This window comes from Mauremys reevesii, linkage group 2, assembly GCF_016161935.1.
Source record: "Mauremys reevesii isolate NIE-2019 linkage group 2, ASM1616193v1, whole genome shotgun sequence".
Lineage (NCBI taxonomy): Eukaryota > Metazoa > Chordata > Testudines > Geoemydidae > Mauremys > Mauremys reevesii.
The window spans coordinates 258,731,420-258,759,391 of record NC_052624.1 but is presented as its reverse complement, the minus strand read 5'-3'; the positions used below and the strand labels follow the sequence as shown (position 1 = coordinate 258,759,391).

The 27,972-nt window shown below is 37.5% G+C and overlaps 1 protein-coding gene across 2 annotated transcripts in view; it reads left to right on the top strand.

Moving 5' to 3' along the window:
* Positions 1-27,972, top strand: part of CSMD3 (CUB and Sushi multiple domains 3) — a 1,158,685-nt gene that overhangs the window by 1,055,966 nt on the left and 74,747 nt on the right. For both annotated transcript variants that reach the window (XM_039525141.1, XM_039525140.1), the window contains 4 exons: positions 15,106-15,279; positions 17,223-17,396; positions 21,431-21,616; positions 25,158-25,331. In XM_039525141.1, coding sequence (XP_039381075.1) covers positions 15,106-15,279; positions 17,223-17,396; positions 21,431-21,616; positions 25,158-25,331 — 708 coding nt within the window. The remainder of the gene's footprint in view (positions 1-15,105; positions 15,280-17,222; positions 17,397-21,430; positions 21,617-25,157; positions 25,332-27,972) is intronic.

Here is a 27,972-nt window from a genome sequence, read left to right as displayed (position 1 = left end):
ACATTGCAAAAATTTACAAAAATTCTGTAAACCAGAACCAAAACAATTACTATACATCCCACAGTCACACAGCACTGAACTTGATCCGATACAGAAAAAAGAGAATCCAACCAACTAGTGCAAATTGCAATACATAACAAAACTTTACAGCACCACAAATAATGATATTATAATGCAAACTATAAGATTATTGTACCCCCATACCAATACACTGCTCAGCACAAGGGAGAACACTTCCAAACAGCAATGGTAACATAGCGCAAGCTGTGTTGGTTGTCACTGGTTATGGACATCATATGTTGGTCTTGTGTGTTTCTGTTCACGTAATGGATCAGTGTAACTTTATTTACAAGGAGAAGTGATCGTAGATACACTTAGGGAGAGGTAGCTGATAAGTAGAATTAGGATGTTTAAGATAAAATAAACCTTTACCTATGTGGAACACATAGGTGTCCAACACATCCTTCCTAGAAAAATTAGGCAATTGTAAGATGTATTGTGTGGGTGCAGATATGGTGTGAGATCACCTAATGCAACTGCAAGAGAGGCATAAAGGGGGTCTAAAACTCCCATTTCTGGCTGGGGAAGGATTCTGCATAATGCAGGCGCTGTGGAAGAAAGCCATGAGACACCCCCAGAGGCTCGCCTTGCAAGCCCTACAACAGGAGGCATTTTGGACGTAGAAGTGGCATGTAGGTGCTGGGACTGCATTACATGGTGTTATTGAGGGTCTGTAGTCCTGAAGCCTATAGATTATCCTCAAGAAATTGCTGTAATTTAGACAGGCCTTCTGGGCTAATTGCACAGTTCTAATAGCAAAGGGTGTGGTAATTCCATGTATGAGTAGTCCAGTTGCCTCTGTGCCAGGGCTATGACAATGAATATTCAGAGTCTCTCCTCCTATGTTGAACTGTGTCCCATCTCATCTTGAATATTTCTAGTGCAATGCTGTATTGTGTGAATATTCATATTAATGAATCACCTCAATGGTTCAAATATTCACAGAAGGTGAATGCAGAAGGGAATGGCTATAGGAAATTTATTTGGTTAATTAGTATGTTTGCTCACAAAGTTTTTTTGCAGTGTTGAAGCTAAATTGACAATTAAGGAGGGATAGGTGAGTCTGGTTTAATGTGGATGGCATAACAGAGCACTTCTAAGAAAAAACAGTGTTCCAAAACATTTAGAAAAATACCTCAACCAGGTCTAGTATGGAGATCTTAACAATAAATGAAATGTTTTGCAAGTTTTGGAGTAATAAAATGTGAAAAACACACTTCAAATTGTTAGTTTAAAGTGACAGAGATAAAACTGTGACTATTGTAACTCTGAGTTTACAGAGTGCCTCTCACAATTGTATTGGATTCTTTCAGTACGAGAAAGCAAAATCATTTTCTGTGGGGGGAAAGCTCTATGATAAATACTGGAAAAAACATTTAGAAGTATCAGAAATAGAGATTTCTATTGAATATACTGTTTATAACCAGGAGAATGCAAGATTTAGTTGTATTCTTTCCTAAGGAAGAAAGCAAAATTTTTGATGGAGGAAATGGATTGCTGTACTTTAGTTTATATGAAACCTTAAGACCTTTTTTTCACCACTGAAATTCCCTGCAATAATGGATATAAAGCAATATCTATAGGTGAAGGATAGCAGATACTTTAAAAAATAATTTTCAAATACAATAATTGATCATCAGTAAATTAAAAGTCAGAAAGAACATTGCTATCAGCTTAAACATATTATCTATTTTGACTCAAAATAATTAGTTATCCACACCTCTTTAAAATATGAAATATTTATATTTACACATTGGATATATATATATATATATATATATATATATATATATATCCAATGTGTAAATATAAATATTCAGTTAGAAATTGTGTATATATATATAGATATATATATATATATATATATATATATATATATATATATATACACAATTTCTAACTGCATGGTCTCACACATATGTAGCCAATGATTTTAGTTTAGTGTTCACTTATACTTCTATAATCCTACAACTTTATTCTATTTAACATACGATATGTGACATAACATTAATCATAACATCACCCAATAAGAGAACACTAAACTAAAATCATTGGCTACATCTGTAAGTAGAAATATTGCATATATATTCTTTTTTCTGCTTAATGAATCATAATAAAGTAAGGTAGAGGTAATCAACTGACAAAAACAAGTAATTGAATCCATGGCAACAAAGAATGAGTTTCCCTTCTTTGTCTAATTCAGGTACTTCTTTCTGTGGAAGATTAAATTCACTAGAATCAGCAAATTCTAAGAAAAGATTATTTTTCTGATCTTTGTAAAGCCATAGTTTAGGAGCAAAAAATAACCAAGGCTTTAAAAACCAAAGCATGCAAAAGATTTTTTTTTAAAAGTATATATGCGGTTTTAGCACTATCTGGGAAAATGTGTACTTTCTTAACTTGGGGGGAAAAGTAGTAATATTTTTTCAAATATAAGTCATCAACCATTCAAAACCAAACACTCATAAATAGCAGAGTGGCAATAGCAGAATGTAGGGTCAGTTTAGCAAGAATCATGGGAAATATATTTTTATCTGAAATATGAAATATTTTAGAGACTTGAAGAGTAGGATTAAAGTTATTAATAAAATCAGAAACATTAATATCGCCCTCAAGTTCTCAAGGAAGGCCAAGTATGTAACTATCACAGCTTTTATCCAGTATAATTTTCAAATACATTAATTATCTATGTAACATTGCAGAATCCATAATAAGATCTCTCAATGTTTTACTTATTTCCTGAAGAGGCTCCAAAATGGAGTCTTCCTCCCCTCTCATTTAATGGCTTTAACATTCAAGATGAAACAGTATCTAGTTAGTTATGACAGGAATTAAAACCTGTCCCTGGAGTTTGAATAGCCTCCCCAAAATTTCAAAAGTAGCTTGAATAGGAAAAAAGGGTCATACAGACATAAATGGAAGCTTTCCTCCCCACCTCCAGTGGCCTGAATGGCCTCAGAATTTGCTGTAGATAGAGGTTAACAAGGTGGAGACCAATCTCTGATAAGAAAACCTTTCTGTTTAGTGACATCCTTTCCATGTGAAGTCACCACAATAAGTACTAAAATATAAACTGTCTAATAAAATTTCTTTGTTTTGAACATTTGCCTTTGGAAAGCATATTACAAAAACAAATAAAATACAAGGAGGGACAAAAGTAGGAAACCCCTCCCTTGAAAATACAGTCTATCTCTCAAGATGGACTGTTTTAAAGCTAAATTTTGTTTATGCTTATTGGCAGGAGCTACTTCCTCAGCCCACTTTCTCACTCCTTATTGTTTTATTTTTGTTGTTGTTATTTTCAATGATAATAAAACTGGTAAAACCTGAGACCCCTTGTGGGGTCTGATTTAATGAAGCCTCACACAAATATGCTAGTCACATCATTTGCTGCCTTTCTGGAAAGCCCTCAGATACTACGGTAATGAGGGACAGATAAGGATCAGAATAGAATACAAATGGTTTTTAAATTATCGAGGAAATGTTTCCTGTCCATGCTTTTTTCTTCAGGATGGATTGACCAGTGTGTTCTAGGGTGACCAGATGTCCCGATTTTATAGGGACAGTCCCGATATTTGGGGCTTATTTTTATATGGGCTCCTATTGCCCCCCACCCCCGTCCTGATTTTTCACACTTGCTATCTGGTCACCCTAGGCCCTGTTCCAAACTGCCACAACAGGTCTGACTTCTTCCTCTGTCTTTCCTCTCACTGAACAGCTCATTGGTGGCCTTTCTTTCTGCAGGTTCCCACACTGGGAGGGCCTACAAGCAGCTCCTGATCCTTATGGGCCTCTCACTACCCTGACAAAAGAGATCTGCCTATCTTGTATCTCTCCTTTTTTTCTGCAGCATACATTGCTATATGGCTTATAGTCCCCATATGTCCCGGGAATAATCAGCCCCACAATACCTCTGTTCCACGTGTAAACAAGCAACAGTACAGAGCTAGGCTTGAACCTCTCTTAAATAGTTATCTTGTCCTGTGACAATACTTAATACAAAATATTCCAAAAACAAGCATGTGCTGAGGTGGTTATATAATATCTGGCCTTCCTGATGACACTAAGTGGATGGGGACAATTGCCTGCCCTTCTGCAGCTCTCCATCATCATCAGCACCAGCACCAGCTGGAACAACAGGTTTGTTTAGTTCTCAAAATGTAAGTTATTACTGAGATCCAAAAAGATGCAGCAGCATTTTTAAAAACAGCATGCAGTGTATGGTACCACACTAAATATCCATATAAATTGAAATGTAGGAATGAAGGACAGACTCAGCTTGATCAAGAAGACATGTTGAAACATGTGTCCTGAATAGCTTACTAGTAATAGAGGAGTTTGCATTTAGATGAGACAGCAACCAGAACTAATTCAATTATAGTAGTCACTATAAAAATGCCAGCATTTACTCACAGATACCAGGTCATGGTATCTGGAATGCAAGTTCTCTCTTCCTCTAAGTTTAGGAAAATATAGTATTTCAGATATAATGTCTTGGAATCTCTGGGTGATTTTTTTAAAGGAGACCACTTCGGGTCATGGCTAATAAATCATTCCTGACACAGCAAAGTTCCAACAAAAAGAAATCTGACAAAAATAATGAAGAAGACATTCAAATAGGTGGGGAAAACAATAAGAAAAAAGATAATCAATTAGATTAAAGTACAGTCAGTTGAATGTACCCCAGTGTACAATAGCTTTCGAAGATACATTTATTGAGGAAAGAGACCTTGATAGTAGATGAAGAACTTTTTCATAGTTAAAAACAAAGGAAGAGATGATGAGACATAGATAGCCCAGTGAGCCAAAACATTAGTGATTGTGATGATGATGGTGAAAGCAATGAAACCATATGGTCTGAAAAGCTATTAAAATAGGTGGCTTACATATTCCAATGTCTACAAAATAATAATACTGTGGATGGAGTCAGTTTGGGTGTTGATTCTTCCACAACATATCATGTTCATCTATATGTTTGATTATTCTGTTCTTTGCTATAGTTTCAACCAGTTTGCCTGGTACTGAAGTTAGGTTCTCCAGCCTGTAACTGCTAGAATCATCTTTGGGGCCTTTTTTTTTAAAATTCAGTGTTATGCTTGCTATCCTGAAGGCATCTGGTGTAGAGGCTGATTTAAGCAATAGTTATATACCACAAAAAGAACAGGAGTACTTGTGGCACCTTAGAGACTAACAAATTTATTTCAGCTTAAGCTTTCGTGAGCTACAGCTCACTTCTTTGGGTGCTTCGGAAGCCCTTTTATGTAGGGATCTTAACTGGAGGAAGTATGGATTATTTCCCAAATGAAAACAATTTGAGATACTGGACCAGATTCTGGTCTTGCCCCTTTTGTACATTGGTGTAATTCAGTTGACTAATGTTGTTACTCCAGCAGTGTGATATAAAAATCTTGTCCGCTGTCTTGCAAGATACTATATAAAGTAAAAAGCAGTTGAATGGAAACAAATAAGCTAAATCTGTGAACTGAAAGGAAAGAATAGGTCAGCTCCTTGGCCTCATTCAAGACTAAATTAGTCTAAATTCACAGTAAAAACTACATTCCTTCTTCAGGTGGTTGCACATGTCCATTCCACTCTTGGTTCTTATGTGACAAGAAACCTGCTTTGCTTCTCAGTGGTGGTGTCTCCATCCTTACAAGAGTCTGGTGCCCCAGGACCATAGCCATAGATTCAACCTCTGGTACTGTAATTCCCCACTTTTTGAATAGGTGGCCATTTTGATGGGCCAGTTGAGGTTGACATACAAGTCCCTGTATTTTGAGTACTGGGGAAGTAAGATATACTCTCCATTTTGCTTCTACTCTTCCTTACCCCTCCTCCCCCATTCCTTTCTATCTCTTTTCAGGAACCATTCTCATGAGAAACTCCTTGTCCAGGAAGCGCAGTTGCTCCTTCCTTGGGAGCCAATGCGGAGGGTCATTTGGTCTCAGAGGGAACAGATTTTATTCCCGATATTTCCTAATTCCAAAAGTGAAGGGAGGGGTGTCCCAGACCAATTTTAAATCAGCATCAACTCAAGAAACTCTTAAAACTCTGAAACCTGTTAAAAAGGATACATTTGGATGGTCACCCTAACCAGTCCTGGAGACTGGTTGTCAGGAGTAAGGCTCTGAAGTTGTGCCTGCTCCAATACTCTACACACAATACTGAACACTCTAATGAGCCAAAAAGGCTGCCTGACTGACTGCCCAGCCTATTTGGCTGAAGAAGCCCACAGGCCAGTTCTTAAGCTCAGCAGCAGCAGCTTGCTGGCTGCTCACTGACTCTGTCTCCCTGTGCTTGTCTCTCAACAAATCCTGCTCCTACTCTGTTCCTCCACATGTCCAGCCCAAATCCTGCCCTGCACCCTGCCTTGTTCCCATCCTGCCCTGACTTCGGTTCTGACCCTTGGCTCTGATTCCTGACTGGAGCTCTGTCTCAACCCTTGGCGCTGGCATTTGGACTCTGACCACAAGGCCTGACTCCCACTCTGACCTTTAGGCCTGACTGCCACTCCGACCACTAGGCATAACTGCCTATGATCTGATCTCCTGACCTTGGTACACTGCCCTCAATTTAAAAGATGCCTACTTCTATGTGGCAATCACTATAGGTCACAGGAAGTACTTCCAATTTCTGGTAAATCAAAATCATTACCAATTCACTGTACTACCTTCTGACCTATCAGCAGCTCAAGGGCTTTTACAAAGGTCACGGCAGTATGAGCTGCTTTCCTTCAAAGATCAAGAATGCAGGCTTACCCCTACCTAGATGACTGGCTTGCCAAGGTCCAATCCAGATAGCAGGTATGAGCAGTGTTACCATGATCCAGTCAACATTCAATGCTCTGGGACTGTTGATCAACACAGAAAAATCTTCCCAGTCCAAAGGTTAGGGTTTATAGTTTTTTTTTTCCAAACTCCAGGTTCCAGGCAATTTGAGCAATTGGTTTGAAGACTCACCTGATCATAACAGCACAAAATTGTTTGAAGCTTCTAGGTCACATGGCTTCTTGCACCTATATGGTTCAATACGTCCGACTGACTCAAAATTCTTCAAGGCTGGTTGTCATCAGTCTACTCAGTAAGCCACTATCAGCTGGACTCTGTGGTAAGAGTGCTCTCCCATACCTTCATCTCTCTAGACTGGTGGACAAATCCAGCCAAGGCATGTGTAGGCTTTCCATTGCCCACCTGCAACTGACTCACACGCTAGCGACATGCTTTGGCCCTAGGATGGCAAGCCCGCCTAAGTTCTATAGACACGGGGTCAATCGTCCTCAGAGGTTGAAAGCTGTAAGATTGATGTGCAAGATATTTCTATCACAGATCAGGAGAGGCAGCCTATTAGTCCTCACAGACAACACAACAGCAATGTTTTACCTCAACAAGCAGATGGGTGTCCACTCTTCTCCACTGTCTCAAGAAATGACTCTATTCTAGTAGTATTCCCAACTCAGTAGATCTAGAAGCATCTTACCTGCAGAGCATGCAGAATGACCTAGCAGACCACCTGAGCAGATCATATACTATTCCTTGGGGCATTCTGCACCAAAAAAAAAAGAATGAAAAAAAATCTGCAGACAGTATTTTAAAATCCTGCAAATGTTATTTATCAAAATAACACCAGTTTCAATTATTTTGGTAATTTATTTCAAAATACCTGTCAGCAAGTATGTCTGTAACAATACAAACACACACAAAATTTTCCCCAGGAGTAGAGATTTAAAGAAACCCCTATGACAACCCAGTTACTGTTTCTCTGCCCGCTTCCCCCCTCTCCAGATCCCATCTGTCCCCCCCCTCACCAATACACCCTTCCTCCCCAGAGCCCAACTGCAGGACCCCCCCAGCCCAGATATCTACACTCCCTCTCCCTCAGAGCCCAGCTGTGCCCCCAACTTGGTCAGACACCTGTCCCCCTTTCCCCTCCCCAAAGTCAAGGGATGCAGAGGGAGAAACAGACTGATGCTTGGTCCCATACTTGCACAAAGTTTCCTGTGTGCCGCCCTCTCCTTCCCTTCCACTGGACTAGGACCAAATCTTCCAGGATCCCAGTTGCCTTCTTCACCTGAGCCTACAATCTCTTCACATAACTGCAAGGATGCTCCACTAGAGAGCAGTCTTGCTTGAAAGAGGTTCAAGAGATCCTCCATATAGTAGAAAGCCTTCTACAAAAGCTAATAGAGGCATAGCTCAATCTGGTCTCACCAAAATGGGATGTTACCAAGCAGTTCTTCAGTTCAACATATTCAGGACTACTTATAAAACCTGAAACATCAAGATTTGGCAGTTAGTTCCACCAAAGTATATCTTGACACTATTTCAACTTTCCATCCTAAGGTGGATAGTGACTCTGTTTTCTTCAATGACATGTCCCTAAGGTTTTTAAACCGCCTAGTTAAATCATATCCTCAAATGCAAAACACCATTCCTCATGGGATCTAAACTTACTATTGTTAGGGCTTATGGGTCACCCATTTGAATCATTGGCTACCTTTTCTCTCCTGCTTCTGTCAGTGAAGATGGTTTTTCTGGTGGTCATTACCTTGGCCAGAAGGGTAGGGGAGCTGCAGGCATTAATGTTGGGGCCTGCATATACAATCTGTTTTAAGGATAAGGTTTGCCAGTGCCCTCATCTGAAGTTCTTCCCAAAGGTGGTTTCCTCTTTCCACAATTACCAGCCAATTTATTTGCCTGTTTTCTGCCCGCAACCACATACAAAAAGGGAGGAAGAATGTTTGCATACTTTAGATGTCAGAAAAGCCTTTCAATGTTATCTGGAACCAGACACTTTCGTAAATTACCCCAGCTGTTCTTAGCAGTATCTGACAGAGAGAGAGGTCAATCACTCTCCATTTAGAGAATTTCTTCGTGGCTTGCAGCCTGTATATGCATGTGCTGTAGTTTGGCTAATGTCGCTCTGCATGACACAGTCACAGCTCAGTTGACGAGGTCACAATTGGCATTGGTGGCCTTTTGGGCAAGATTCCAGAGATGATGCTAAAGGGTATTGAGTTGTTCTCCAACCTGTATTAAAATAGACTCCTCTTCTATGGCTTGAGAGCCATAAAGAGTGAAATGCACGAACATAATCACTTCAAGAAGAAAAAATAGTTACTAACCTGTTCTGTAACTGTTATTCTTCGAGACATATTGTTTATGTCCATTCCATGACCCACTCTCCTGCCCTTCTACATTGGAATTTCATCAAGAAGGAACTGAACAGGGCTAAGGGTGGCTTTGGCCATTATACTGAATGTAGTGGTGTGCTGCGCCAGGGGGAGCTCAAGCCACCTAGAAGGTACTGCTGGGGAAAAAAGGTTCCAGTGGCCATGCCCTGGCCTCAGAGACACCAAGACTGGAATGGACAAGTGCGACACATCTAAAAGAACAACAATTACAGAACAGGTTAGTAACTGTTCTTTAATAGCAAAAAATTTACTGTGCATGGGCAACATCTATTTTACTAAACAAAACAGTTTGTACTTTTTCCCAGACCAAAAACTTTTTCAAATTGTAGGCTAAATGCTCTAAAACTTTCCATTAAAGAGAGAGAGAGAGGGAGAGAGACAGAGACTGGAGTACAAACAAACATCAGTTTCAACTCTGAATTGTACTTTTATATCTTTAAAATGTCAAGATAGATCTGTTTCAAATATTGTTAAAAAAGACAAAAGAATCACACCTTGCCTGACATAAAGTCCTGAAAACAAAAATTAGGATGGAAATTCTGAAAGGCCATTAACAACAGAAGTAAGTGTGTGTGTGTGTGTGTGTGTGAGAGAGAGAGAGAGAGAGAGAGAGAGAGAGAGAGAGAGGAAAATGCAGCTATGGGTATGCTCACATTCTTATCAATATCAAATGGGCACTTCGGGATTCTTTTCATCACAGTGACCTTAACAAAAAATGACAAAAGAAGGAGAGATCTGGTAATAATCATTAAAATAGCTTTAGTCTCAAGGGAATCAAACAAAAAAGACTAGAATAGAAGACCAATAAAAATTACTCTTACAAGTTTGCCAACTTTTGGTAGTAGTATTTTCATTTAAAAACCTGTTTCTTCATCTCTTTTTTGCCTGTGTAATGAGGCAGCCATTCTGAAAGATGTACAGACAAAGAAAGTGGTTTCCTTGGTTATGGGAACTTCAGTAAATGAAAGCTCTCAGAAAAGCCCCTCCTTTTCTGATTTTTCCCCTTTCATTTTGGCAGCCTGTATATTAGCTTGCAAAACAGATAATCAAAACCAAGGAGTTCATTCTGGCTTTTGTTATATTGTTGGTTTGGTTTGGTTTCTCTCCATTTATTTTGTGAAGGAAGCTAAATCTGTGGTTTTGTGGAATTAAGAGGGGGATATAAACAAAATTAAAAAAAAAACCACCTTCTGGAATACACTAGTGAGTGTTTGCCTTTGTTAGGACTGAGATGGATGTGAGGGAGTTTATTCAACTGCAGAAATGATTGTAGTTTTCAGCAATGGCCACAAAGGTTCTCTTATCAGAATATGCAGGAATTATGTATGTCTGTGCTGACAGGACATTTTCTGTTGAATCCACATTTAAAAACAAGAAAACAGATACCATTCGTATGTAGTTTATTATCAGTACCTGCCTGACAGATGGTGTTTTGAAAATTTATGAATTGGAGCTGATCCTAAAAGTCTCCACCTAGCTTTCACTCAGCTCTTCATCAGGCAAGATTTCTACTGAAGGCAGAGTAAAGAATGGATAAAAACTTGGTAAAACCTTCAGGACTTAGCCCCGGATACTTTTGACATATTTTTAGATGATCAGATAAAGGTGTCATGTTAGTATGACATATTATGCTATATTAAGGGTTTTTTTAGCCTGTATGATAGTTAGTTGCCTTTGGATTCTAGAATAGTAGAACTGTCTTCATAATTTTTCTAGCTATGAACCTAGATCTTTTCACTTCTGAAGTCCTATAGCAGGGATCAGCAACTTTTGGCACGCGTCCCATCAGGGAAATCCACTGGCAGGCTGGGATGGTTTGTTTACCTGCAGCATCCACAGCTTTGGCTGATCGCAGCTCCCACTGGCCGCAGTTCTCCATTCCAGGCCAATGGGGGCTGCAGGAAGCAGCAGCCAGCACATCCCTTGTCCCAAGCCGCTTCCCACAGCCCCATTGGCCTGGAACGGCAAACCGTGGCCAGTGGGAGCTGCGATTGTCCGAATCTGCGGACTCTGTAGGTAAACAAACCGTCCCGGCCCGCCAGCGGATTTCCCTGATGGGCTGCGTGTCAAAGGTTGCTGATCCCTGCCCTATAGCATGATTTCACCACAACTTCTGTTCTGGGACACTTGAACTGGGAGTGGAGGACACGTGAACACTCAAAGGCTGGGGTGAAAGTAGACTGTAGTATTCATCTAGAACAATTGAATCAATACATGTCCTTTTTCCTTGAATGGTGAATTATTCAAAATTAGTCATGTAACATTTTTTGTATTCCCTAATTGGACGAGGGTAATTTTAACAGGAAATGGGAGGGCATAATTAAGTCACAGGGCCTTTGAATCTCTTAAAAATATGGTGAGAGCCATTTTTGGAGTTAGGAGGAGCTAGGCTGGCAGGATCTGTGAAATTTTTAGGACATTTTAAACCTTTCTCAAACTGATCAGATGCCACTGTTAGACTGGGATAGAATTAAAATGAATTTTCTCTGTTACAGGCATGCAAGTTTCCTATGACATTTATGCACAGTTCCAGAGAATGCAGCCAGATCCTAGAGGGTTTATTAATTGCTTCAGTACTGTTTTGTCAGGGAGATAGAGCCAGGTCTTCCTTGTGCTGAATTATTTTGCTCTGTTTCTGTCCTCCCCATGCTGCTCTTTGTGGGGCAGGATCCTTATTTCATCTTCTTGAAGGGTTAAACCATTCAGAAGTGGGATATACGATAACACTTCAGTAAGCTAAGAGAATGGGGATGCTCAGAGAAAAGTGTACTATTTGTTACTAATACCCATTTTAGTCATAATTATTTTGAAGTTTAATATTAAATATTGGTTAACAGCTCTATTTTCTCTGTGGGGAGGGTAGTTCCCATTCTTTTAAGCTCTTCAGGTTTTCGTTGTTGTTTTGTGTTTGTTTGTTTGTTGTTATTTTTCCTTTCATTCACTTCTACATGGTTTACTCCCCCTCAGCATGGCCAGACTGTAGCCTGATAGACGGTAAAATGAAATTTACTGCAGCTAGAGCATAAAATGTTGAAGCAACCAAAAGTAGCTTACAGATGGCATAAAGTCTGGTCCCCTGCAACCTGTTTGATGTGAACTCTCATTGATGGGGAGGAATCTTCCCAGTTCAATATATCTCCTCTCCCTGGTAACACGAAGGCCTGGTGGGTTGGACCTTCTGGGGCAAAGTCTATAAAACCTCCTAAAGCTAGAACATAATACTATTTTTTTGGGAACTCAACAGGGACCCTGAAGCAGACCTTGATATCAGGGGCATTTTTTCAGGAACATATGACAAGGAATGCAGTTGTTCCTGGCCCTAGTACAGCAAGGGGAGCATGTAACAGACAAGGCTCATGAGGGGAACAATAGCAGATGTAGGCCTCTGCTCCTTGCTTAGGAAGGGTTTTGTGCTACTGGATCAGTGATCTGCATGAATTCATTCACTAGCACTGTTATGAATTTTGATGATATTATGGTGGGTCTCGCAGTATGTGATGTCTTTCTTAAAGCACCAGCTGCTGGAGGCAACTGATTACAAGACAATTTCAGCTTCTATTTTTTTAAAAGAATGAAAAGGAGAAAATTCTGAAAATGTGACTTGAATGCATCCTAAAGGCTCAGAAACCACATAGCAAATAAATAGAATCCAAAATGTTACATTTTAAAAATTCTCATGATTTTTAAGCAGCCTTGTGATTTTGTGGGGCCTGACTCATTATTTTTGAATACTTGGAGTTGGCAATACTGCACTGGCTAATGCATTGTCTGTACCTCTTGCCTGACCTTATCTTTCCTTTTAGTGAGTTTTGTACTGCATCATACAGGTGGTGCAGCCTCTGAGATGCATCTTTACTATCTGAATACTTGTTCTAATCAATTCCATATTTAGTTCCTCATCACCATACCATCTGAGCACCTTCCAGTAGTGTTTTAAGCAACCTGGCTAATACCTGTCAGGCATAGTTTATTATCACTGTCATCCTTGCCATAGAGGGCATGTATTTGCACCTTATATGGTACAAATTCAGGATTATTGCTATCTTATGGCTGCATGGTCAGGGAGGGAGACACTAACAATGTGAGGTTTACCCAGTATAGTCATTAGTAAAGTAGAAAGTAACTATCTTCCTTTATTTTATGTCAGTAACAGGGCATTTGCTGACCAACTCATATTTTAATACACAACATTTAATTAAAGAGCAAAGATAACTAGAATTTGCTCACATTTATTGTACATGTGGATGTATTTGTAATTCCTTCAACTATGTTTAGGGAAAGAGAGAATATTTCTAAAGCACACATGGTGTACTTAAGAGAAGAAATTATAGTGTATCTCAGTTTGGTAATAAGTCCCTGTACTGTATTATAAGTGGCTCTGGCAGCAATGCCTATGATTAAAGTCCCACAGTGGTTTCCATTATAAGACTCCATTTTCAATTACTTATAACTTTGCAAAACTGTATTCATTCAGCTGAAATTCCCATGCCAGGGGTTTGATTTCTTTTTGGAAAGTTTTAGAAAAGCCAGCCATTTCCAAGAGGAAAATGAGGTAAAACACATCGTTGTGTTCATGTTAAAAAATTCTTACAGACATTGCATTGAGAAGTTCCAGCTCCCCCATGGTTTGGAATTAGAAATGTGGCAGGGAGTTTACAGTGGTTTCAGGGATGTGCCTTTTCTATTCCCATGAAAATTTACCCAAATTTGGTCAAGCTATGAGCCTTTGAAAAATCTCATTTCACACATGCTTAGTAGACACTTAATAAGTTTGGCAGCTAAATTATCTAAAGATTCTCTCTCAGCTATTTTTAATTATTGGCAACCAGATGTCTAAATATAAGACAACTCAGGCTAAAAGAAAACAGTGAACCAATGAAAGAAAAGAAAGAGGAGAGAGAAAACTAGATGAGAGAAAAAAGACAGGTGGGATTTTGCATCTCCAGTATTTATCAATTAAAAGTAGAGATGGTGAAAATTTTCAGATCAAATGTTTTTTCCACTGGCAAATGCTGTTTTGTCAACATCAAAACTTTCTCTGGGAACTTGTTGATTTAGACAAAATCCCATTTAGAAAATTTAAAAAAAAATCAATAAGGCTAAAATGGACTGTTTCAACCTTATCCGAATAAAATGTTTCAATTTTTGTGTCAAAATTAAATTTATAAATTTATTAACTTGTTGTTATATTATAAATTATAAAGTAATAACAAAAAAGTCAAAATCAGAAGAATAGTTTTGATTTTTATCAAAATTGAAATTTTGATTGACCTGAACCATTTTTTTCAGAATTTGCATTCCATGGGAAATATTGTTTTTTGGGTTGTTTTTTTTTGTGGGGGGTGGTTGTTGTTGTTATACAATTTTGAGTTGAACAGAAATTCAGAGTTTTGATTGGATCTAATTAAAATGTTAGTTAAAAGCCACCAATCTTTTCTTGTGGGTATCAAGTATGCATATTGGCCCAAATACACTAAAGCCAGTGGTCTTACACCAGCGAAGAATTTAGCCTTTTTTGTTGTTGTTGAAAGGGGTAGATGCCTCAACTTGAAATTCTGGAATGCAAATTTCATAGTATAAATGTCTCATAAGCTCTTTGATAGATTTGCATTTCTAATTTTTAGGCATGATCTTTGTATGTATGAAAGAAGTATTTGGTTGGTCATTTTCATCGGCTTACAAATTATTTGAATGAAATCAATTAAAGAAATTGAGAAGTTAAACCTTGTTAAAATATTCATTTTAAATGTAAAGAAGTAGATTATTTTTCATTAAGAGGGATATTTTAAATATTATCATATGTATTTTGAATCATTATCATTTTTGGTTTTATTACCGTAATTTGAAAATTGCAGCTGGCCACTGTGGTGTTCCAGATCTCATAGTCAATGGTCAAGTGATTGGAGAGAATTATGGGTACAGAGACACAGTTGTGTACCAGTGCAACCCTGGTTTTCGCTTGATTGGTTCTTCTGTACGAATATGCCAACAAGATCACAATTGGTCTGGTCAGCTTCCATCCTGTGTGCGTAAGTAAGCATGGAAAAAGATATCTTATTTGTGCAATATGTGTACTGCTTACATTAGCTTATTGGACAAGTGCCCAAGTTCCATTTTCAAAGGTGATTTAGGGCCAGATTTTTAAAAGATAAGGCTTTTATAGAGCCTATTTAATTCCTATTTAAATTAATTGGAATTAGGCACCTAGCAGCTTTTGAAAATTCCACTTGATGTTCATCTGCATCTTGAGGCCCCTAAATACCCTTGAAAAACTGGCCCCTCAGAGACTGGCTCACTGAATATCAGTGTGGGACTAAGGAGCATAAGTGCCTATGTCACTTTTGAAAATGCTTTTGAAGATGTTACCTGAACGTTATGTGTATTTACTATTGATCAGTAGAAAGAGTTATTAGATCTCAAATTATACTGTTAGCACTGAAGACTGATATGTTCACATCAAGAAATTTGTTTCATTTTCACTGAGATTTTATTACTTTTTTAATCAATGGTGTGTTATGGAAATTAGGGTCTTTGTGTATGTTAACTGAGCTAGTATGTCACATAAGTTAACCTCATATGAGAAAAAATGAGTTTTTTCTTTAAACAGATTATTTTTAGTAAACTTGGGTTATGGTGGAAAAGAGAGGATGCAAAAAATTGGTATTCTGTTTGTTTATTTATTAAGAATGGTCCCTTCTGAGACTGCTTGTCCCTTTCATAAGTGTGTATATGAAAAGTAATTGTGGAAATACCAATTGCGCTTCATAATTAGTGTTAAATTGATATTGCAGTATTGAAATTATACTAATATTACTGACAATACCCTTTTTTCATATAGCTAGAACTTTATAATAGAAAGCCCTGGCCATAAAAACCTCAACTAATAACAGTGGAACCAGTTCTGTTGTTATCCCATTACCTACGTTGTTCAGTTGTCATTTGATTTACATATGATAGAGGTTTCTGAAAATAATACTTTATTACTATAGTTAATAGTAATAAATTATAAATAAAGTACAGAAACACACACTTCATTGTTCTGTTCCTATTTGTAATCCTTCAGCAGTGGATTAATGCCACTACTCTTTTTGTTCAAGATAGAAATAAGTATTGGACATTAGGGAACAAGTTTATTTGTCAATAATCTTTAAAGCAAGAATGAGACAAAGTTCAACAGGAATTTCCAAATCACTGGGTTAACATCAGCAGCAAAATTGAAAAAAAAAATTGCTCCCTGGTCTTTGCTAACAGCAAAGAAGGTGAACATAGTTTCTTTCTTCTCAACCAATTATGGAAGCTATTTTGTTGAACACAGTGGAATTGTGCAGTACAATACGTCAGAAAAGGGCAAGGAGGTTGACTAAAGGATTGTAGCAATGAAAGACATACCATTAAACACTGCAATTGTCCATAACATTACAGTAGATTTTTAGAAGTGTGAGTACTGTAAATTCTTGGCTTAATAGAAGTAGACAAAAATATTGATTTCTCTTTTGTCTATCGGTTATATTGTTAATGACATTCATAATTCTGTTAATGTATTTCTATAGTACTGCATGTTTAGATTTAATGATCATGACCATTTGAAATGCACTGTGCTGAATGCTTAGGCACCATGGACAGATCTTTTATGATTAGCCTTTTGCACCATATGTTCCTAGCTGATTAAATGCCATTCAGAAAAATAAAATAAGGAGAATTTTGAGATACAATTTTCGTTGAAACCTCTTTATCATGTTTAGAAAATAAGGGCCTGATCCTCACAAAGTGCTCAACGCCTCCTGAAAGATACTAACCTTGTTCCGTTCCCTTTAAGATTAAATGACTTGACAGCTTTAAATACCTCTTGAGAGGCACTCAGTACCTCATATGATCTGACTTTTAGAATTCTACTAAGTAATCATCACTATTACATGGAACCATGATAAGTGACAGCAGCATGCTCTTGACTCTTATTTTTTCCTGATGTTAGCTGTTAGCTGTGGTCATCCTGGTAGTCCGATTTATGGAAGAACAAGTGGAAATGGTTTCAACTTCAATGATGTTGTGACTTTCTCTTGTAATACTGGATATGCCATGCAAGGGCCAACAAAAGCACAGTGTCAGGCTAATAGGCAATGGAGCCATCCACCACCGATATGTAAAGGTATGATTACAAATGTTTACAGTTTTGGAGGTTACTCTGAATATGAAAAAGAAATATGAAAAAAGAAATAAAGGGACAATGTCAAAGCAAAGCATATATGTTTAAAAATCATCATGGGAATTACTAATAGAAAATTAGAGTATCTAAATAGAACACATTTTCTACATCTAATTTTATTTTTCACAACCTAACAGTTAGTTTGCTGTTTGCATTTCACTCAGATTGAACTATGAGACCATAGTTCATTTTAGTTCCTAGTCTTTTTATTTTCAGGTTCTCTTTCATTAGCGAAATTCAGGGGACGGAATTTAAAAGGTCTTCATTGAAATTAAAACTAACATAGAAACATGAAAACATTTCTATGAACATAAAACCCTTTTTAAAATAAAATCTAAACTTGAGGTCTTATACTCACTGATAATGTCTTTTAAAAGCCTATTTTCATATGTTTTCACTGTATTATTGATTTTATAGAAGTTACTTCTTTAACCCAGATTTCATTATAGCAGATTTTAGAAGCTTTTCCTTTGTACAAATGAAATGACACTTAGTACCAATATGCTCATACAAAACACCCAGGTTAGGCACCTAAATCCATATATAAGGCACCTAAATAAAAGTATCTGTTCATAAGACAGACTTCTATTGACTTAACTGGAGACATTGGGCATGCAGCATATCTGAAAAGCATGGCTCTTTTAAATAGGGGACAAATATAGATGTAAGAGCCCAACTTTGAATGTATACTTTGGCCTGTATAGATAACTTTCAGTTATCACTGTGCCTAGTAAGATTCTTGGAAGCACTAAAATGTTGCATTGAGAGTAAATGATTAACACCTTTAGTTTTGTGTTTTATTATGGATAGGGAATAAATGAAGCAGTATCTTAAAACAAAATAACTCTGATGCTGCACTGTAAGCATATGAATGAAATAGTCATTCTCCAAACCCAATATAAAGATATTATAAACCGTAACTCGGGGACTAGGAGATGTCCCAGTGTGTTATATACAGTTGAATAGCAATTGTTTTTATCAGACCATAAAAGCAAAACCACATCACCTTCTGTCATGTCAATATACCCTTGAAATTTTAAGATTTATTTGTTTTTGTATTATGTATTATTTGTATTTTTCATTTCAATTAATATAAATATACTACTGTTCCCAATAAAATACAGCCTAGTTTTCTTGGAGCAGCCCTTTTGCTACTGATCACAGATTTTACAGCAGTGTATTTTGAAATGAATATATTGATACACAAGAACTGGAGGGTTACAGAAATATGTTTTGAAGATTTAAAAAATTGTCTCCCCTTAGAAAATATGTAGTTCTCAAGAAATCCTGATTGCATCCAAGTAGAAATGGCATCAAAGAGCTATCCTGCAGCTGAGTCAGCATCATGTGGGCTTCAAGAAATTTCCTATAAGCTTTGGTTCTAGGATGATGCAGAATGTTAAATTGTATAGTGTATTTATATTCATCTTACTTAATACATTTTCCTTCCAATTAGATTCATCACTCTGCCTTAAGCCCTAGTGAAAACCTATTTACAGAACTTTATTTTTAAATGTTTTATTTGTAGTTAAGACATTATTATTCTTTTTTATTCCCAACAGAAAACTCGCATTGTGTACTAAGAGCAACAGGTATATTTGGTCTTCAGCCCAATAGCAATACATTATCTTGGTGTACTGGTATTTCCACAATAATGTACCATACTCCCTGTTATATGTTATTGCCTATAAGGGTCAGAGGCTCAATAAATGTATCGATCACATAGATTTATGAAAACTTTACTCACATCTATGAAATCTTAAATTGTTCATAGGGTACAACAGAGTACAAGAGAACTAAGTGTATGCATCAGATCATCAATACTGGTCTTTTTAGGGTGCAGCAACTGTAGTTATGACTTTGATCATGAGATTTGCACGGATTAAAAATAACATTATTCCACATACCTATTTAAAATTGGTACTCTCTCAAATACCTGCAAACTTGCATATTGTCCATATGTCCAGTGCACACTATAACTTTCTTAAAAGTGCTGTACCCCTTCTAAAAGGTCCCTAATTCAATTATAAGAAAATCACAGCAGTGCTCAGACTGATTGTTACAATGACCAGAGCTTTTTGCAGTTTGCTGTAAATGATCAGTATTTATGAGTGATGTAGAACTAATACATTTTTTTCATTTTATTGAAAGTGAATACATCATAGTCTCTATGTTCATGTACAATTACTATAAAACACTTGATCTGAAAACAGAAAATGCCCAGAGCTCAGAAACACCCTACAGACTACAAATAACACTCTGTCCCCTCCACCTACCTACTTAAATAAAAGGCCTGGGTGAATAGATAAGTTTTGCTTTGAAGGTTAATAAAGTCAGGCCAGAAGAAGAAATAGCTTCCAGATGTCTTATTCCATCCAATGAAAATGCTTGGTTTACAGTCATCACATGTCATTACTGGAGGGCTGTTAGCAAGAACAACCCAGCAAATTCCACCTTTTGTGATGGTATGTAAAATAGCCCTAAAACAGCCAGGATGAAAAATGTGTAAGGTTGTGTAAGTAAATATCAGTGTCCTGTGTTGTACCTAGAAATAGATTACTAGGATTTCAATCTACACAGTATTCCAGAGCCACAGGTATAATACGATGATATACACAGTTAAGTAGGGTGGGCAGTACCATTCTGCATGTAGTATATAGATTACTTTCAATGGTAACTTCATGTAGTCTGCATTGTAATGATCTGTCCTGGAGATGATGAGCATGGAGCACCATGATGAGTTCTGAATCCAGAAAGAAAGGTCACAACCCCCTAACCAGATGCAGATGAAAAAAAAATTATTATTAGCTACTTCTTCAAAGTACTAATCTAGGAGAAGCTAAGGACTGCAAAGAACCAACCAGGTTGTTCACATCATTAACAAGAGCTCCCTTCTGTGAAAGATGGAGATAGATAGACACCTATCTATAGATCTATCTTCCCGCCTAAGCTAGCCAATGGGAGATGCCAACCAGAAAGGTGTATGCTAAGCCCTGTCCCTCTCGTAGAGATAGGCACCTAAATCCAGGAGACAGGGAGATACCTAGCTCTGCTATTAATTCTCAACTGTGAACCCTCTCCTGGCACTGTTTTAGCAAGAAGCTGAGGAGGAAGTGGTGCTTTCCTTATCATGTTTATCCCAGTGATTAGAGTTTTTACTGGGATGTGAAAGACCCAGGTTCAATTGAAGAGGGGTCTCCCACCTTTCAGGAGAGTGCTCTAACCGCTGATCTATGGGGCAGTCCGATGTGGGATTCCCTGAATCTTTCCTGTTGAAGCTGTTCCACTGTAGATAAATAATGAAATAGTGATTGTGGCAAGAGGACTGGACCCTGTGCCTTCCACCTCCCAAGTGGATGTCCTAACCACTGGACTACAGGGTCATTCTCACACTTTCTGCCCCTCTGTGGTCCATTGACTCTTTAAATATTTATCCATAGTGGAACAGTCATTGGGCGAGAAAGGGAATACGACTCTGCTTTAATCACTAGGTTACAAGGTGGGCACCACCTCCTTCCTCTCCTCCTACGTCTGGATTTTGAAAGGGACCCAATCTGATAAACAGCTTCTGAGCATGCCTACTGGATTATGCCCTGTGCATGACTTATTAGGCCAAATGCCCATCTTATCCTGGTTTGTGAATCACTCTAGGGTTTAAATGGGAGCATCTAAGCATCCGGATGCCTAGAGTGAGGAAACATTGCATATGACCAGAGATGGATGTGTAGGTGCCAAAGAAACTTTTACTCTGGAAACTTAGGCACCGAGTAAATTTAGGTGCCTTGCGTGGCTTGATGGGATATTTGCACATCATAATGATCCCAATTCTGGGACTTAGGTGCCTAATGGACTTAGGTGACTAAATCCTTTTGTGCATCCAGACCTCAGTAATAAAGCTATTACAAATTTATTTATAAAACAATATATTATACATGTGTAATCTAAAAAATAAGTTTCAAATGTATCGCTTTTTTTAGTGGTCAACTGTTCTGATCCTGGAATCCCTGCAAATTCCATACGAGAAAGTAAAATAGAACATGGAAATTTCACCTATGGAACAGTGGTGTTTTATGACTGCAATCCTGGACATTTTTTATTTGGATCTTCTGTTTTAGTCTGTCAACCAAATGGTCACTGGGATAAGCCACTACCTGAATGTATTAGTAAGTAGATAATGCGTATTTTTCTGTAAGATAAAAAAATGGGCCATATATTTTATTATGTTTTACACTGATTTTGCAGTAAACAGTATAACTGTCTCTTCTGTCTCTCTATGTAGGCACTCAGATGGTGCTGGTAGAAGTTAAACAAAGAGATCCTATATACATAGGTTTTTAAATGTGTGATAACCATATAAGGCCTCAAAGGCAGCAGAGGTATCCCGTGTCTGTTATACATGGTGTATGAAAGTGTTAACTGTGGAGAGGCCACACAAAAAGACTCCACTTCTTTGGCATATCACAGAAGAATAATCCTTGGGAGTACAGTGCATCAGTACAAGAGGTGTTTGGGAGCGGGGGTGTATCCAGTAGGGGTGCTGCTACATGGATGCACTGACTACATGGAACTTTCATAGCAATAAATACTGACACTGGACCTCTAAAGTTGTAGTGGAAGCCACATAGGAGCTGCAAGGTTTTCAACAACAAGCCCTTGAGTTGTACAGGGAGATTCTTTTCCTCAATCCTTTTTGTAGGTCCCTTTACAAAGACTTGGTTTTGGACTACGCTTTCTCTCTTGTATAAGAGATCAGGCTGAGAGAGAAAACAAGATAAAGAGTTGTTAATTCACTCATTTTGGCAACATTTCTGGAAGAGTGTGAACAAATTCTGCATTTATTATTTATTCTTTAGGCAGGATTTTTCTCTTCCCATTTTCTCACAACAGTTCTCAGTTTTCAATTCTTCCAGTTTTTTGTTTTTTAAAAAAATGATCTTCATTCCAGGAGTCTTCCTTATCTTTTATATAGTTTGTAGTTATTTTACAACTCTCATTTGTTAAACTGGCATTAAATTTTGTGGTCCCTTTGAGTAATTGAAGCAGAAAAATATTACTGGAATGGTGTAGGTGTCAAAAACAGCCATTAGAAATCCAAAAATTTCAGAGTTAAGGTTAAATGTAAAGGAAAGTCATAATCTTAGCTCTGTTTCCATAGCTACACCCTGAGGGAAAAAGAAACCCAGGGACTCTAAAAGAACCTTATCCATTCATAATAAGCAGTTTCATGCCTTACTCTTAATCATCTTCTAATTTGACCTTCTTTACAGCCAGGCATAATCCACAGACAAAATTCATGTTATAGTTGTTTTATTAAAAATAGCATACTAATGGCAGTCTTTTCCCCTTTTCATTAGGGACTCGAACTTGCAGAGTGCTGAGCATTCTTATCCAGAAATCACATAAGCACATGCTTAATTTTCAAATAGCAGTCAAGGGACAAAAGTTAAGCACATGCTTAAATGATTTGATGGATTTAGGCCAGAATGCTCATCACTTTGCAGAATACACATGCCAGCTATTATACAAATGTGATTAAACACAGACTGAGTGTATCTATAAATGAAAAGCTCCAAGACTGAGATCATTAAATTATAATGCTATAATAAAAAGAGCTAAACTTAGTGAATGAGGATCTTCATACAGCATCAGTCATGTACAGTATGTATTCAACCAGTGCTCTATTATGCACAATTTCAATGCTAAGAACCTTGCAGTTTTCTTCAAATCTAATATGCCCACAACCATAGACTGAATACCTCTCTTCGAGCCCTTATGGAAGAAGATGATGACGCGAAGATGGGAGGGTGGAAGTGGCAATTCACTAAATCAGTTCAGTGGCTATTCTATTATCAAGATATGTGCAGCTATAAGCCATAGTCTTCATGAGCACTTAGAAAAAATGTCTTTGATCAGACATTAACACATCACACAAAGTAAGGGTAAAAGAACAAAGAGGGAGAGATATGCAAGGCTAGAATTGTTATGAGGACAGAAATAAGGTGATTTGGATGCCTTGCCACTGAGCATTTTCATAAGTGCAAATGTTTGGTCTCCTTCAAAGTTCAACCTTCACTCTGAATTCTCTGGGTTTTTAATGATTGCATTTAAATAACTACATGCTCTTGTAAGGATTTTTACTTTCAAGTCACTATGTACCCTTAAACTTAACAAAGTTTTTTTTCTGATAGATAAATATAAGAGCAATCAAACCTTACTTGAAAATGTGCCCCACTTCAAATTCCAGCTGATGTTTTATTTCTTTTCAACACTGCAAGGCAAACCTTTATTTCCTTGACATGCATAATCCATGTGTCTACTGTTCTACAGAGTAGTGCATAGGCCTTTTTTTCCGCTTTATTTTATTCTTATAAAATAGATGCCTGCTGGGCTAAACATGATAACTTCCCCATTACTTTTATAAAACTTTCTAATACATATTAGATTTCTGAAACTATTTCAATGGCTTTACCAGGATTTAAAATGCAGAACTTTGTAAAATACTATTTTTGACCAATTTCTACAAATGCTTCTTACAAGATTTTGTTATAGGTGTGTTTAAGAGACAAGTAAAAGAAAAAAAGTAATCAGCATTACTTATTATGAAATTCTCTCTTTGCTGTCTTCAGAGTAATTACACAATATCAGCTTACCTCTCCTTTTCTGCACTGTTGCAGTTAGAGTTTGCTACCAGTGTTGTATATGGAGTTGAATATCTTTCAGGTACCGCTGTCCACGCAGCACACACCCTAAAGGTGTACCGTTAAAAGCTTCTGAGTCAATCTTAATAAAAAGCTAATTCAGCCTGAATGGAAAATTGCTTATGTGTAAATTGGCTTTTCTAAGGCCCTGATCCCTAGCTCCCAGGGAGAGAGATTGCTTCAGAGATAGTAGGGTGTGGAGAAGAGGTGGAAAACGTGGAGCTGTCAAAGGATAGTCCTTTCTTTTCAATTCCCAGGTGCAGTGAGAGCTCACCGAGGAATTATACCTAGCTCAGACATACTTGCTTCACAAGCTACCCTTGGGACTCCGCATTGCTCCTAAGACAGACCATAGCCTTAAAGGCAAAATATGGTCTTTATATTGCAAAATATTTGGGCCCAATTCCTGGTCCCCATAAACACATATCAGGAAATTAGGAGATAGAATCTCAAGGGAAAGGTTTTGGCCACAATTCTAGCCCCTAGAAAGAGCTGCACCAGAGTATCATGAGCAATGATTTAAGGGTCAGTGGATGCGAGCCACATGTATATGCATTTATAATCTGTGAGCTAGCATTGACCCCTACATATAGCCTCCCTCTGCACCCAAAGTAGAATAGTTCTACTCTGAATGAATATATAGATATAGTTCTACGGAGACCAGCTCTAAGGTACAGGCATCTTGTGTAACTTTTATATACGTACATCTAGGGTATATAGATAGATAGATATATTTAATTACACTAAATGCCTGTACCTTAAGGCTAATCTCAGCAGAAATATTAGAAGCACACTATCATTAACATGACCCTTCAAGAGATATCTGTTTCACAGCATGTGTCAGAATTTGGTTCTTGATATATTATTCATATTTAATAAATTAACATTAAAGAATCCAGCTTCTTCACAAGATGTATGTATAAAATATGGGAATTCTAATGGTAAATGTAAGAAGTTTGATCGGTGATTATAATATTTTTTTATCTTCAATAATTATGTATTGTAGTGATTGACTGTGGCCATCCTGGCATTCCTCCTAATGCGATCCTGTCTGGAGAGAAGTATACATTTGGGTCTACTGTTCATTATACCTGCACAGGAAGGCGATCATTATTAGGCCAATCATCTCGCACATGTCAATTAAATGGACATTGGAGTGGATCTCTGCCTCATTGCTCAGGTACCACTTTTGAAGTATGTGAATGTGGTCTTGAAAACATTTTAAACTTCCATAGGTTTTGGTGGAAGCCTGTTTGCTTTTTTTATTATTTGAAAAACATATAAAAGATTAAACATATGCATTAAAATATGCTCTTGTTGGAAGTGCCATAAAAATAAGTAAAATTATTTTTACAAGATAATCCAGTAGGAAAACTGAACTTTGTTAATAAGATTTAATATGAAGGGAAATGACATGCTCAATGGGATGGGACAAGTGACCATTTGGTTTTGAACATGTGTATTTTTATTATATGCACATTGATGATAAGCATATTGGTTTCCAGAGGGAGAGCTCCTGCACCGTTATTTTCTCAAGATAGTGATTTCAATTTTATATAACTTGAAAAAGTCTCGTGATTTGATCTCACAGGCCTCAAGTTAAGTCTAAAATATGTTTTGCATCTGCCCTTTCAGTAAAGCCCCAAGTGCTCTAGCTCATTTCAAGCATGGGATGTTATTGTTTTGGTTTTGCATGGTAACTAGTGGATCATCTTGAATGGAAATGGGCCCAAATCACAAAAATTGAGATCCTCATTTTGAACATACCAAAGCAGAAGAGTGTTACAATCCAGGCTTTTGGTTTGGTCCAGTACACCTATATAGGCCAACTGAGAAGTACACAGAGTTAAGGGCCTTTTAGATCTCAGGTTGTACTTCAAGCCCATTTCTCAACTTTGCTAAGTTTTACTTCTCAATAAATACAGGAGTTTATTTTTTTCTCTTGGCAATGTCATACTTCCATCACATAAGTTACAGCAATCAATATTTTCATCTTGGAGCATTTTCAGATCTATATTGCTTTGACTATAAGAACATAGCTATTTTAATGTTCAGGAAATAGGACGAAGCCATGGGCCATATTCTCTCCTGAGTTCTGCCTACACAGAAAATTATGTGCAAGTCTGACATCCTAGATTCTGCTCCCATCCTAATCTTATGGTCAAATTTTATATCATTCAAAATAGCCTTTGGCTTTTTAATAATATTTCTTTTTTCCCACCGTTTATTTCTTTGGTTTATTTAGACTGTAAATTCTTCATTTTAGTCACTCGGTTAATATACATGTGTACAGCACCTAGCACAATGGGGCCCTAATTTCATCTGGGATCTCTAGTATCACTACAATAGAAATGATAAATAATTATAATTAAAATAATTTTAGATGAAGATCTTGCTGTTAAGATCCAAAAAGAGGCCTGACCACAAAGAAAATGGGCATGTCATGCCTGAAGTCAGATTGCTTGCTTGCTCACTTTGCCTGAACTAGCATAGTACTGATGTGATAAGTCAAATAACTATTATTTGCAGTGAGTCAGGGTTTACTCAGGGGCTAAGCCTGTTCTTAAGACATCCAGCTGGTAGATGTGGTTAAGGACACCATCAGTTCCTCTTCTTCCATAAATCTTCATTTACCAACATAAAATGTGATTGTTCATTTTTTATAGTTTTTCACCTAATTTCACCCAGGGTATATTCTCATAGAAATCAGTTGGAGTATTGCCACTGACTTCAATGGAAGCAGGTTCCAGTTCTTATTACATATGATGATTAGAGCTGCTCATCATGTGAAAAACAGCATGGAATTTGAATCTATTTATACATTTGAAATTCAGATTTGGATTCGCCAAACCTAGTTTTTAAAACCAGTAGAGAGTGTACGTGTGTGTATGTGTGTGTGTTGAGAGAGAGAGAGAATTTGTCTTTGAGTTTCTGGATTTAAACAAAACTCCAAACTTAAAAATATCTACAGAGAAGGGTGCAGACAACACAGAATTAAACTGTAAAAATATTCACATAAATTTTAGAGAACATAAAACTAGTTTTTTTCACAACTCTGCAAATATTACATTTGATAATTGGGATAAGTACTTCAAAATAGTGTAAATGAATAAATATATACAATTTAAAAAATTAAAATGTTCTCTCTCTCACTCTCACACATACTGTAAGGAAGCTCAGAGGTCAAATCAGCATCTAGGAAAAAAATAAAGCCAAGTTCTATTAGAGAAACCTCTATATACTTATGCATTTGCCGAGATTCAAATGTGGGTCACATTGAGCAAAACTTAGATTTGGTATAAAGTGGGTAGAACCTTAATAATGTCACCCACTTATATTAGATCTGAAAACAAAACACCACTAGCTCTGGCAACCTGAAATTATGTGGAGTCATTATTTTTCACTAATATCAGGGTTTCTCAAACAGGGGTTGCCGCTTGTGTAGGGAAAGCCCCTGGCGGGCCGGGCCAGTGTGTTTACCTGCCCTGTCCACAGGTCCGGCCGATCACAGCTCCCATTGGCCCGGAGCAGTGATCCGTGGCCAGTGGGAGCCGCAATCGGCCGGACTTGCAGACGAGGCAGGTAAACACACGGTCCTAGCCCGCCAGGGGCTTTCCCTACACAAGCGGTGACCCCTGTTTGAGAAACCCTGACTAATAGTGTCTATAAGTTTAATTCTGTGATTCATAAATAAATACATACATAAACAAACTAGGACCTGGTGCCTAGGTTGTTTCATGGAGCATATTAGAAAGCCATACAAAAAGAGACAAAAAGTGAGAGTATTCACAGCCCTTTTTACATGTAGGCAGGAATTCACA